Raw genomic sequence first — 13,067 nt, 5'->3', positions numbered from 1 at the left:
TGAATTGTTAGGTGATGAAGTTGTGAACCCTATGTGCCGTATTTATAAGCCCTAAGAGTCGGTTCAGTCAACCATTCCTTTTTTGAGATGGAAATAGTTTTCTTTTAACAAAACTAAAAAAGGCAAATTAGTTATTTGCCTGATTCCTTTTCAGAAAAGGTAATTTCACTGGAGTAAACCGAGATAAACCGGGTCAAATTTACAATATTTTTCCTCGAGAACTCTAGAATTTTCAGAGTTGGTTCTGTGGTCAACATTTCCTTCTTCTTTTTTTTTGTTTTAAGAAAACTTGGGTCAACAATTCCTTTTCAGTAAATGTAAAATTTGTGGACTAAACCAAATTGGAAATTATCTAAGCTTAACTAAAATATTCAGATCCATAAAAGAATGCAAAAAGAAGTCTAGTGGAAATAGCCGTTACAGCAGACTAATGTATAATACAATTTTATTATGGTGTATAGAATTTGAGTGTAACTATTATATAAGACTAATAACAACTTGATCACACGAATACAAAGGAGGGAGAGGAAAGATCAAGAAGGTAAGAGTACTTAATCAAATTACCCCAAGAGCTAATTGAGCCATTACATATTTACATGGAAGATTAGGAACATAAAGATGAGTAGAAAAGATAGAGAAGAAGAGGCATTTGGTTCAGTTGCTCCACTCTTCTTCTCTACTTTGTCTGAGCTCACATACTTGTTCACTACTGCTTTACTTCCTGCTGCTCCTCCTCCTCCTCCCGGATACACGCAACTGTTGTAACCTAACAAATTCAGGTTCAAGATAATTAGGAAAGCTATAGAATATGTCTAATGCATTTGTGCTATTGAGGAGCAATTATCAATCACTAGGTCTTTGTGACAATGTTTTACATACACTAAGTCGAATATTCTATTGGTAGGCTAGTGACAGTTTAAGGGGAGAGAACACTTACTAGGATTTTGGGAGGTGACTGTTGCTGTTTTAGAGAAATCACAGTCTGTAGGCTGTTTAGGAGATTTCTGAAAATACATATTCATGGCGTAGGCTGCGTGTGAGGCCACATTGTTTGGCTCGAAACAAGCTCCTCCTGGCTGTATCGGACCACAGTCTATTCCTTGTCCACACGCCCAATCCAAGCTTGACTGCAACTGATCATCCGTCGCACCCTTCTTGGGTACACACCACCCTGTTGACGTCATTTTTCCCGATGGCGTCTAATTATATGAACATCAAGACATCACCTCATAAGTTAAAAACTCTATTATTTATCCGCATCTGCGTTTACATGTTATAATAACATATTTTTCCATATAATTAAAAAGCCACAACTTCTAATATCTAACCTGACCACTACTGTTGCTGTCACTACTGCTACTCTTGGCAAGGCCTACATCATATGCCATAGAAAGATCAGTTTTAAAAAGCCCGAAGGCCCGTTCCGAAGATGGTCCAGGCTTTAGGTTCTCGTCGTAAAGTGCGAACAAGTAAGTGTCCACTGGCTTTCCAGGCATGAGAGGTGTGCCAACCATGGACTTTAGATGAGCTATTAGGTTTCCGTTGTAAGCTCTGGCGTTATCCACGCTCGTTCCAACCTCATTAGCGTCCCCTCGTGACGCCCAACCTGTTTCCGCCACAACAATCTCCACCTTTTCGAATCCCATTGATTTCAAAGCCGAGTGAACCGCATCAACCTGTGAAATGATGGAAAACTCAGAGAATGTGACGCGTGTTGCAAGCAACGACCATAAACAAAGACTTCGTCTCTACTAAGACGTCACCATTTTTCTTTTTCTTTCTTTCTTCTATTTTCCCGTACATTTTATTGACTTTTTAAAGTCGACATTGCTAACGTGGAATTAATGATGACGAGTACAAAACAACAAAACAAATGTTTCAAGAAACATCTAAAATAAGTAAAACAACTAGTGCGAGTCCAGCCTGTCAGACAATCAGTAAACGAGTGACATGTCATCTCCACGCATACTTATTCCCTGAGAACGATCATTACAAGCATAGTATATGAACTGATAATTAATAATAAGTATTAGAAGTACCAAATCATTAAGCAACTATTTTATTTTAACGATTGTGTATACGAAGGAAAGTGTAAATTCAGGACACATACGTGAACAACTGTCTTTTGTACTATAAATATCATAAGAATATAGATTCCTTATAAATCATAAAGTAGAGATAGAACAAGTTCCTTGCTACAATCTAGTGCCAAGAAAATTTAAAATAAATATATATATACCAAAAAAGAAAAAAACCGAAAGTTCAAACTATAGATTCGTCCACGTGAATACAGCCAGTTTTTATTATTCTCATATTTTTGTGTCACAACAATAAATTACTAGAAACTAACCGACAACTATAAACTATGCTTTTGACGTTTAACTAAACCATTTAGATATATACAAAACAGTCAACCAAATTCACAACCAGAGACTAATAAGAACCTTTAACTACTTCAGTAACAGTTTAATTTAATTACCTTACCAAACACAAATGAATTGATTAGTTATGGACCCGACTTCAACCCAAAAAAAGCGTGGGTGGAGTGGAGCCAACTGGTAATTAATGTACCTGAGCATCGAACATGTTCGTATACTTGATTCCGGTTTTGGAGTCGACCCGTCCGGCGTTAGGCTGAAAGAGACAAAACGACAACGTTTCGGGTCTCGGGTCACTCTGGTACGCAAAGAACGGGTACGGGTTAATAGCGAAAGGTGAACCAGTGTCACTTAGGAATTGCAGGATCCCCTTTAAACCGGTTTGATAACCGGCGGCGAATGAACCGGCTGATGGCGGGTCTGAATTACCGAGCACCGTCATGGCGTGAACCGTCGAGACCTTGATTTTCCCGCCGAGAGACACCGCTTCGAGGGCTTTTTGGAGATTCTGCATCGCCGGGAGTAGCTGGTTCACCAGATTCGGATCGTTCGACATCAGAACCTGCGATGATCGTCGGAACAGAATTAGAGAAATAAATCTCTAAAAAAAGGTTGAAACTTGGCGACGGAGACGGACCTCGTTGCCGACGGTGATGAGGATGATTTTGGAGGCGGGATAGAAAGGGAGGACATTTGAGTTGATCCATTGAGCGGCAGCGTTTGGATCAGAGGCGAGTGAAGGAACGTCGCCGTTAGCAGCGCCGATGACGATACCTACACCTGTACCAGCCAAAGCTTTGATGATGGCGGGATCGGCGCCGTAGAGTCTAACTTTCTGAATCGAAGTGGATTGGAGGAGCTTGGCTGTTTCTGAAGGCGGAGGGAGATTGTCGGCGACTTGACCGTAGTTAACTCCGATGAAAGACTCTGCATCTGTCGGTAACAACAAACAGAACAAAAAAAAAACAGAGGAAGTGAAAAAAGGTTAGATGAAGAAGAAACAGAGGAGATAAAACAAACGACGTCGTGTTGGGGAAGATACTTACGTGAGGATGGGAAGTGAGAGATGGAGATGAGAAGGAGAGAGATGAGGATGCGGAGAAGAGCCATCATGTTGGTGAGAGAGAAGAAAGAGAGAGAGATGATGAGAGATAGTGTTGCTTAAAGAAGAGGTTTTACTGTAACGGTTATATACAAGGAAGAGAATTTTCCAAGACACGTTTTGTGCTTATTTTTCCACACTACACGTGCTGACTTCTGTTGTTAGTTTCAGAGACTTTTGAGGTATAAAGTCTTCTTCGTTTCGGTCTTATTATATTTTGTAATAAGAAAAAATTGGCTACTTTCCGATGAGGAAACTTTCTGCAGAGAAATTTGAAGTAATATATCTTTTTGAGTTTGCTTGAGTATTTTGTGCCACAAGTACCTTTGCCTTAATCTCAACGTTGTTAAATGTTAAGTCCAAAGCCAAATTTCGTAAATACGACTTAAAAACTTTTACATTATTCATTGTTGTTGCTGGTAGTAAAATGATTAGATTAGTTAGGATGTAGGAGTCAAAGTACCAAAAAAAGGTTGGAACATTTACTGATATCTTTTAGTTGAAGAGAATGGATGGGATACTAATTGTATGAGCGCATACGCAAATAAGGTTCATGCAATGTAGAAAATAAAAATTAATTCCTCAAAAAGTAGATGACAGTATTCCCCTTTTACATGCTATTTCCCAATAGAGTAACCCACTCTTCACGTTTCACCACCAATAACTTTTCTTAGCTTTTGTGATTTTACAATGTTCAAATCAATTATTATGTTGACTTACTAAAACTTCTATTCTGTATTTTTAAAGTCATCCATACTTTTCTCAAGATTTTCTTTACTGTGTTCACATCATATCCTATATACATTAACAAGTTCTTAACAAAACAAAACCCAAAAAGGTTGAATAACATAAAATTATTGCATATTCCAAAAACAGGATTTGCAACTTTTTCCTATCCATGATTTGATTTGTGCGCAATGTCAACAGTCAATAGCTCAGAACAAGCGCAAAAGCAAAGAAAGGAGAAACCCAAATCCAAAACCTCAAGGACGAACAAAACACAGGATGCTCAGATCATATAAATCAAAAGGCCAAAGAACCTCCATACCCAAAATTAGGGGACAGAGACACAAGACAAAAACCAACCAACCAACAAACAAACAAACAGATTCTCTCCTCTATAACAATCTGAAGAAACCAAATATATGAGTATATAAAAAAAAAGGCATGATATTCAAGCAAAACCCAGAGTGCAAATAGATTCTCCTTGGTTTAGGCACCTGAGTGCGAGACCGGTATTGTCTCAAACTTCCCTTCCGTGAACACATGGTTGTACTGTTGAGGCAGCGCATGTTCCACCTACAATGTTGTAACAAGACAATATGAGAATAATACCTACCATACACAGTGTCATACACATTAGGTTTCTGGTTACACAACCAATGGCTTCTGAATATTTGTATCAACCAACAGTAACCAGATTCCAGAAGTATTTCGTTTTTTGGTGTATAAAGTTTGAAGAATACCAGAAAATCAAAACGTTTTCATGGTTACAAAGAGAGTAAAGGCGTACCCAATCTCCATCAGGGGTAGCACCGGGCACCATTACATTGATCTCACTCGATTTGGCTGTTGTTATCGCTGTCTCTAACGAGTCTTTGTTTAGATATAACTGACAGCCAGTTGTGTTGTCCACAGAAACTGTGGGAGCTGAACCCTAGATTAGCCATAGATGAGTAAAGACAAACGAAGAGCAATCAGTGTCTTGANAATAAACAAACAGATTCTCTCCTCTATAACAATCTGAAGAAACCAAATATATGAGTATATAAAAAAAAAAGCATGATATTCAAGCAAAACCCAGAGTGCAAATAGATTCTCCTTGGTTTAGGCACCTGAGTGCGAGACCGGTGTTGTCTCAAACTTCCCTTCCGTGAACACATGGTTGTACTGTTGAGGCAGCGCATGTTCCACCTACAATGTTGTAACAAGACAATATGAGAATAATACCTACCATACACAGTGTCATACACATTAGGTTTCTGGTTACACAACCAATGGCTTCTGAATATTTGTATCAACCAACAGTAACCAGATTCCAGAAGTATTTCGTTTTTTGGTGTATAAAGTTTGAAGAATACCAGAAAATCAAAACGTTTTCATGGTTACAAAGAGAGTAAAGGCGTACCCAATCTCCATCAGGGGTAGCACCGGGCACCATTACATTGATCTCACTCGATTTGGCTGTTGTTATCGCTGTCTCTAATGAGTCTTTGTTTAGATATAACTGACAGCCAGTTGTGTTGTCCACAGAAACTGTGGGAGCTGAACCCTAGATTAGCCATAGATGAGTAAAGACAAACGAAGAGCAATCAGTGTCTTGACAAAAAGATATATAGTCTTTAAAAAGATATATCTGCTACCATTTGAAAAGCTTATAGATTATAGAAAACAAACCTGACATTGCACTTCTACGTTGTTGCAATTCACAATCTCAAATGCAGCAACAACATCCTATACAGACATGTTATATCTTACATTATTAGAAATCACATAACTGTATACTGTAGGAATGTAAGAGGAATGACTATTATTCCACTCACCGTGAAAACAACACCCATTTTGGTGCATTTGTCAATGGTGATGTTATTCACTTTTCCTACAGATTATGCAGCAACAGTAAGGGCCTCAAAGATTTTTGAGTAGATATCCAAACTTTTCACAGTGAGGTTGGAATGCCGCAAAGTTACCTTGTATCTGCAAGACGGAATCTTTGCAACCAAATATGTACACAGACTGTTTGGAATCACACTCGCTGATGACCAAGTCCTTCTTCCCAATCTGGTTCTCAACAGCCCACCTAATAATACAGTAGAAGCAGCAATCAGTACTATAGCATTTCTACCAGAGTTATGTACCATCATAGGAATTGTTAGTAAAACCCACTTGCGACCCATTTGAAGTTCCATTTTCGGTGGTCCAGTTTTTGAGAAGGCTGGTTTACTGGCACGGGTTTCCTTCTCAATGGCACTAACAGCTCCAGATCTATCAGCACGGTTCTTTGTCTTCATATCATCCGTCACTTTTCTAAGACCTGGGAAGCAAAGCACAAGGATAATAAGCTACTTGTGATTCACATTCCAAAATAGACACTACGCCAGAAATATGAAGACATACAACATCAAACCTACCTGAGGTAACAGCACCCGAGCTGAGCTGCTGGAAAACAGCAGACATCCCTTGTTTCTGGTTCGACGATGATGATGGCTTTGAAGATTCAGAACTGAAGATGGGTGCTGGTGGAGGAGCAGGAGCACCGGGTGGAGCCTTGGCAGGAGCAGTAGCAGTAGCAGGTTTCCCTGATGCATTCCATACAGGTCCCAAGGGGTATTGACTTTTAACATAATCCCTTAAACCAGGTACGTAAAGTTCTTTTAAGGCTTTAGCCCATTCCACATGATCTGCGTCTTTGTTACGGTACTCAACCAGAACCTGACGAAGAACATGGATATCACAGAATTAACAATGTGCAAAGAGCATTAAAGAGCAATATAGGATTCTACAACCTAATCAAGTAACTCTCCTTGTTCCCTATTGTTTTTTCATAATCCCATAACATCATAACATATGAAAGCATAGAGATGATTAAAGATTAGCACCTTGTTGTTATAAAACTCAGCCATTTGCCAACTTTCTTCCACATGAGCGATGGGCATGCTCATACCTTGCAGGGAAAAAAACAAAGAGAGAATTTTGAAATCACAAAATTCATAAATTTAGAAACTTTTCCAACATGATGTCTCTCTCTCTCTCTCTCTCTCTCTCTCTCTCTCTCTCTCTCTCTCTCTCTCTCTCTCTCTCTCTCTCTCTCTCTCTCTCTCTCTCTCTCTCTCTCTCTCTCTCTCTCTCTCTCTCTCTCTCTCTCTCTCTCTCTCTCTCTCTCTCTCTCTCTCTCTCTCTCTCTCTCTCTCTCTCTCTCTCTCTCTCTCTCTCTCTCTCTCTCTCTCTCTCTCTCTCTCTCTCTCTCTCTCTCTCTCTCTCTCTCTCTCTCTCTCTCTCTCTCTCTCTCTCTCTCTCTCTCTCTCTCTCTCTCTCTCTCTCTCTCTCTCTCTCTCTCTCTCTCTCTCTCTCTCTCTCTCTCTCTCTCTCTCTCTCTCTCTCTCTCTCTCTCTCAGCTTACCACAATCTTTGCCAGTGAAAGCAATCCAAGCCAATGCAGATAAACTATCGGAAGCAGCCTTCAAGTGATTGAAAAAATCAGACCTTTTGCCTTCAGTCATTGCATTAGCTTTCATTGTAACATCATTCAACGGCTTTAGAAATCCAGCCAATCCAGCGAGGTCAGGCTTCTGTTTCGAATCACAACAATACCAAAATATTCACAAAGACGCACCAAAAACGAAACGATCTTAATCACACCCAAAAATACTCAAGCAAACATACCTGCGTTTGCTTGATGCGAACAAGCAGCTCCTTTTGCGAAGCAAATGCTTCGGCGACAATCTTCGTCACATCATGAACAACTCCACCGATCTTCTCAGCAGCGCTTAAAGCCCTACCAACACATTGAGAAATCAGATCGTCATAAGCCAGAATCGAAGGATCGGACGATGCGACATCACCATCGATTGAGAAATCTCCTCCGCGGGAAACAGAAACAACTCCTCCTCCTCCACCGTTGCTTGAGATCCCTTCAAGCCTCGTAACCGCAGCTTCAAGACGTTTAATCAAATCCTCTTCCATGTTTTCGCTCCTCGAATCACACAGATCTGGAGATGAAATCGACTTTTAAAGAATGTGGATTTTGTTTTCCCTTTTTTGCTATGTGGGTTTCATGATGATGGGGGGAGATGTCAGGAGAATATGTGATGACACGTGGCGACTCTTGGATAGTTTCACCAATCGCAGGTAGTGGAGTGGTCGTGGTTTGTCGGATCCGAATTCCGACACATCTGTTTTCAGCTCCACCCGAACCGGATCCGATTTGTCCGAATCCCGGTCATTAGCATAATTTCGGTTTGAGATCGGTTTAGTTTTAAACGCCAATTAATCAGTTCTTCTTCTTCTATGAAAACCAAATTACCAAATTCTGGTTTGGTCCGGGTCAATGTGGCTTAAATTTTGAGTTGAACCAGTTTATGATGCTGTAAACCTGTAAGTGAAATATTCACATGGCCTGTCTAGGCAAACCAAAAGAGAAGGAATGTAACATTCTTTATAGAGTTTCACTAATTTATTTATACATTACATATATGTTATATACAAAATACAAGCCTTAAATCTGAATTCCATCCTCATATATCTAATCTCATTTCTCCAATTTTTTTCCTTTAGGCATATCAATCATCAATTTTAAGAATTAATAAAACATGGAAACATCTATCAATTTGTGGATGTGTAACGAATACTCAACCGTGATGGACATTCTTGTTTGCCATTGAAGCTTTCTCGGTCATTCTTTCCTGGTTTGATCTGTGATCCTGTGAGACACATACAACTTTTGAAATCAGTTAATTGCATAAAGCCATAAAGCATTACTAAAATCTCTTTTTAGCTTTTTTTTTATACTTACAGGACGGAAAGGGAAGTCTTCAGCTTCAAGCATGTGAATGATTTGTCCCATCTTTGGTCGTTTACTAGCATCAAGGTCTATGCAACGCAAACAAACAAGCAAAGCTCTTTTCAAAGCTCTTGGTGGTGGTGAGGTCTTGATTTTAGGATCTATAATTTCTTCTCCACGTCTACTTGCAACCATTCCTTTAAACCAATCAACTAAGTTCATCTGAAAAATGTTTCAACAAACAGATATTTGCATATGTTCTTGGGAGGAGGAATGGGTTATTAGTCAAAAAGCTCTCAAATATAAATACCTCGCCAGGCGGTCTTGAATAATCTACAGGACTTCTTCCTGTAATCATCTCCATGAGCAAAACACCGAAACTGTAGACATCACTACACTCATTGAGCATACCAGTACTTGCATATTCCGGTGAAACATATCTGTAGATTTTTTCACAAAAGAATGTTAAGAAAAATCAGTGTGAAGTCACAATCTGCGTTTGAATAATTGAAAGAAGAGAGGGTATATATATATACCCAAAAGTTCCCATAACACGAGTTGTCACATAGCTTGTTTCAGATCCTAATAACTTGGCCAAACCAAAATCAGACACTTTCGCGTTCCATTTCCTATCGAGCAAGATGTTACTAGATTTCACATCACGGTGCACAACCTTAGGTTCAAGCCCTTCATGTAAATAGGCTAACCTGTTCATCAAAAGATATGGTTTTAAGTGCCTTCTTGCAGATAGAATGCAATTCGAAAAGAAGAAGAAAGAACAAAAGAAACTGCACCCTTTTGCTGTTCCAATAGCAATCTTCATGCGGATATCCCACGTAAGAGGACTAACCGGACCTACATCACCGTGCAACCACTGCTCCAAGTTTCCATTATCAATATATTCATACACAAGCATCCTTATCAAGAACAAAGAAAGAAGTAAAAAATGTTGTTAGATTAAATACAAACTAGAGTTTACTACTACTAATTCATTTGAGTTGGTATGTTTTTGGCACCTTTGAACACTGTCAGCACAATATCCCATCAGACCAACCAAGTTCTTATGTCTTACTTTTCCAATAGCTTCCACTTCAACTTTGAACTCTTTCTCTGCCTGACCCCTGAAGAAAGTTATGTTTTACCATCAATTTAGCAGATTCATTTTATTATATCTTATAAAATGTTTACTATAAAACAATACTGTGAGAGAGTAAACAAGAAGCCAAAAAAAGTTTCATCCATGGCTCCTCTCAGGACCAAAACAATTATTATATTTCTTTTTAAAATGGCATCAAACTTGCAGTGGTTGTCCTGCCACCAACAACCTGAATCTGCTCAACCTAACTATCAATATAATAGATTTCTGCAATCTTGCTACCTAAACAGAAGATTTATCCATTACATTGATTAAATCATAAAATCAAATCATACAGATTCAAAAGTCATAGACCCAGTGAGACCATCTCATCATCTAAAAAAGGTAACAACTAAAACAAAAGAGGTCAAAAGAAAAGGAAAAGATTAAGGCCTTGTTCGTTTATTCATTTGGATGGACCATCTGAATGAACCATTCAAATGTTGTTCGTTTTTGTCAAAAAAAGAGCATCATCCAGAATCATTCACATGGATCATCTGAATGAGTTTTAAAATTTTAGGCAAAATTTTAAAACTCATTTGGATGATTCTAATTGGACTATTTGGATGGAGATGGTTCATCCAAAAATAACAAGGGAATTCTTGATAAACCATCCAAATGAACTATTTTTTTATCTTGTTTGTTGGATCATTTGACATTGAGATGAACCATTAAGATGTATCATTTAAATAGATCATTTAGATGTAAATGCTAAATGATGAAACGAACAGCGCCTAAAAGAAAGCATTAGTAGAGAATAAAGAACAAAGCACACAACTAATTAATTTTTCCTTTTGTTTTACTCTTTTAGCTTCACTACACCTACCTAAAAGATAACAGCAATTATATAGTTCAATGGTCGGAAATATATTCTCTGAAATGCCTCTGGAACTAAGTAAGCATTGTAATTTAGATATATTGAAGTTACTAATTCAGGAGATAAAATGGTTACATCACTGAAAGTCAAACTCTCAGTGAAATAATTTTAATCCGGATAATGTGTTATCTAATTAAACACTTGTCGGAGAAATACTAAAAGATCAAAGTTTCGCCATTTTCTTGGGGTGGAAAGGAGCGAAGAAGACAACATTTAAAGCAATTTTTAAAAAAACCAAGTAGTAGTAACTAGTAAGTAAGTACCAATGAAGCCTTGACCCAACAATCACGGAGTCCGTGAATTGAAGTAAATGAATAAAATTTGTCAGACATGAGGAATGAATAATTTAATGTTATGTACCACCAGAGAGAGAGGGGGATAAGATCCAAATTTCGAAAAACTGAACTTTTTTTTCAAAAATGATCTAATCTGAAATTAGTAAACAAAACTACTTACTTGTTGTTAAGGAGGTTCTTGACGGCGGCGACAGAACCGTCAGAGAAATCAGCTCTATAAACGACGCCGTAACCTCCTTCACCGATCACGTTCTCATCAGAGAAGCCACGCGTCGCGATCTCCAGATCTTTCAAGCTATACCATCTTCCCCATCCCATCACCTCGGGACCAACGTCACCACCGCTCGAAGCCACCGACAAAGTGTCAAACCCACCACTCGTACTCGTAGTCGTCGCTTCTTTGCTCGATGCGGGAACCACGACGACAGCTTCGTTTCCGATCTTACCCTTTGATTCGTCGGAGTTTCTAATAAACTTTCCGACCGTCTTCTTGATCTCCGATATCTCCTTGGAGACAAGCGGGATCGAGCCTGAGCTGTGTTTCACACGCATTCTACGAGCGCGTGAGACTCGGTTCAGACAGACGAAGAGGAAGATGAGGACCGAGATCAAGAGTATGAAAACAGAACATATCGCGATAACTATGTAGATGTTTAGTCCCAATATTGAAGGTAACTTTGTGGAGGAGGACTTGTGAGAAGAACCAGAGTCCGACATCGCGAACAACAAAGACTAAACTAAACTCTTCTCTTGGTGTAATAGTTTGGTTCTTTCTTCTCAAACAAAAAAACAAAAAGTTTTGGAGATTGTTCGAAGAAGAAAGAGAAACGTTAGGAGAAAAGAAACAAAAGAGGATGATGACGATAATAAAATTGAGAGAGACAAGACAGAGAGCTCAACGGGTAGAAACTGAGTGTGTTTTTTATTTTAAGGCTTGCGTTTCGCTGTTTATTACGATATTGCCACCGAACGAGGAGTATTAATGTCTAGTTGTTTAATGTTAATGATAGTCTTAGTCTAACTATATTAATTTGGTTTTTATTGAAATAGAGAATTTGTGATCTGTATTTAATAGCTGGATTTGCATTCAATCTTACGCCGTTGGGTTATCGAAATCGTTTAAAATAATAATTTTAGTATATAATGTTGGTGTTCCCGACATGCTATTGGACAATAATACTATACCTTTCTCTTTGGGATCTTAAAAAAAAAAATTATAGTAACACCAGTAGTACTGTGTATTTTAAAATACAGATCCAGTGATTTTTACTAAATAATTGGGCCTTAGCCCATGCTTATTTCACGTCCATATTCTCCGTTAAGATACCTTTTTTCCCTTTGTTAAAAAAAAAAAAAAAGATACCCTTTTTTCCCTATAAATTTGGAAAATTTAGAAATCGATTCAAAAAATCTTCTCTTCTCTGTTTTCCTATAAAAACCAAAAAAAGCTTATTAACTCTTTGCTCATTACGGCTGCAAATGGTTGCTTAAAATTGAAAGAATTGAAAATTTTAAGTTTGAACAAAATTGGGCTGAATAATATCCATTCATCTCCAAAATAGTGGTTGAACAACTTGAACATTTTTGCACTAGGATTAGTTTATTTTTTCAACTTTTTAGGTTGAATGGGTTGAATAATTATTTTCAATTTCTTCAACCTCTTCCATTCAAATGGTGAAATTTGGTTGAATAATTTTTTTCTAACTCCTTCAACTTTTTGAACTGTGCAACCATTTGCACCCTACGTCTCCCATTAGTTGGCCAATGCACATGATGCCA

General features: G+C 38.3%; 3 protein-coding genes and 1 long non-coding RNA gene across 4 annotated transcripts; all 4 read right to left on the bottom strand.

Annotated features, from left to right (window-relative positions):
• Positions 429-3,542, bottom strand: LOC104716690 (glucan endo-1,3-beta-glucosidase 7). The gene is made up of 6 exons (XM_010434107.2): positions 3,425-3,542; positions 3,016-3,311; positions 2,572-2,940; positions 1,329-1,676; positions 938-1,199; positions 429-766 (listed from the first exon to the last, which is right to left on the bottom strand). Exons 1-6 carry the CDS (start codon positions 3,489-3,491, stop codon positions 585-587), a joined length of 1,524 nt encoding a protein of 507 aa, XP_010432409.1. The 5' UTR covers positions 3,492-3,542; the 3' UTR covers positions 429-584.
• LOC104716689 lies at positions 4,316-5,160 on the bottom strand. The gene is made up of 2 exons (XR_756132.2): positions 4,994-5,160; positions 4,316-4,779 (listed from the first exon to the last, which is right to left on the bottom strand). It is a non-coding gene; the product is annotated as an uncharacterized LOC104716689 (long non-coding RNA).
• LOC104716688 (cyclase-associated protein 1) lies at positions 5,197-8,299 on the bottom strand. Its single transcript, XM_010434105.2, has 10 exons — positions 7,864-8,299; positions 7,601-7,769; positions 7,080-7,144; positions 6,612-6,912; positions 6,367-6,514; positions 6,171-6,280; positions 6,024-6,079; positions 5,878-5,934; positions 5,609-5,752; positions 5,197-5,394 (listed from the first exon to the last, which is right to left on the bottom strand). Exons 1-10 carry the CDS (start codon positions 8,161-8,163, stop codon positions 5,308-5,310), a joined length of 1,437 nt encoding a protein of 478 aa, XP_010432407.1. The 5' UTR covers positions 8,164-8,299; the 3' UTR covers positions 5,197-5,307.
• LOC104716687 (probable receptor-like serine/threonine-protein kinase At4g34500) lies at positions 8,616-12,191 on the bottom strand. The gene is made up of 7 exons (XM_010434104.2): positions 11,449-12,191; positions 9,997-10,101; positions 9,775-9,897; positions 9,517-9,687; positions 9,291-9,420; positions 8,993-9,202; positions 8,616-8,900 (listed from the first exon to the last, which is right to left on the bottom strand). The coding sequence occupies exons 1-7, from the start codon at positions 12,003-12,005 to the stop codon at positions 8,829-8,831; spliced, it is 1,368 nt and encodes a 455-aa protein (XP_010432406.1). The 5' UTR covers positions 12,006-12,191; the 3' UTR covers positions 8,616-8,828.

The sequence above is a fragment of the Camelina sativa genome, chromosome 10 (assembly GCF_000633955.1).
Source record: "Camelina sativa cultivar DH55 chromosome 10, Cs, whole genome shotgun sequence".
Classification (NCBI taxonomy): domain Eukaryota; kingdom Viridiplantae; phylum Streptophyta; class Magnoliopsida; order Brassicales; family Brassicaceae; genus Camelina; species Camelina sativa.
The sequence above is the reverse complement of the archived record's forward strand: the minus strand, read 5'-3'. Positions and strand labels throughout refer to the sequence as shown.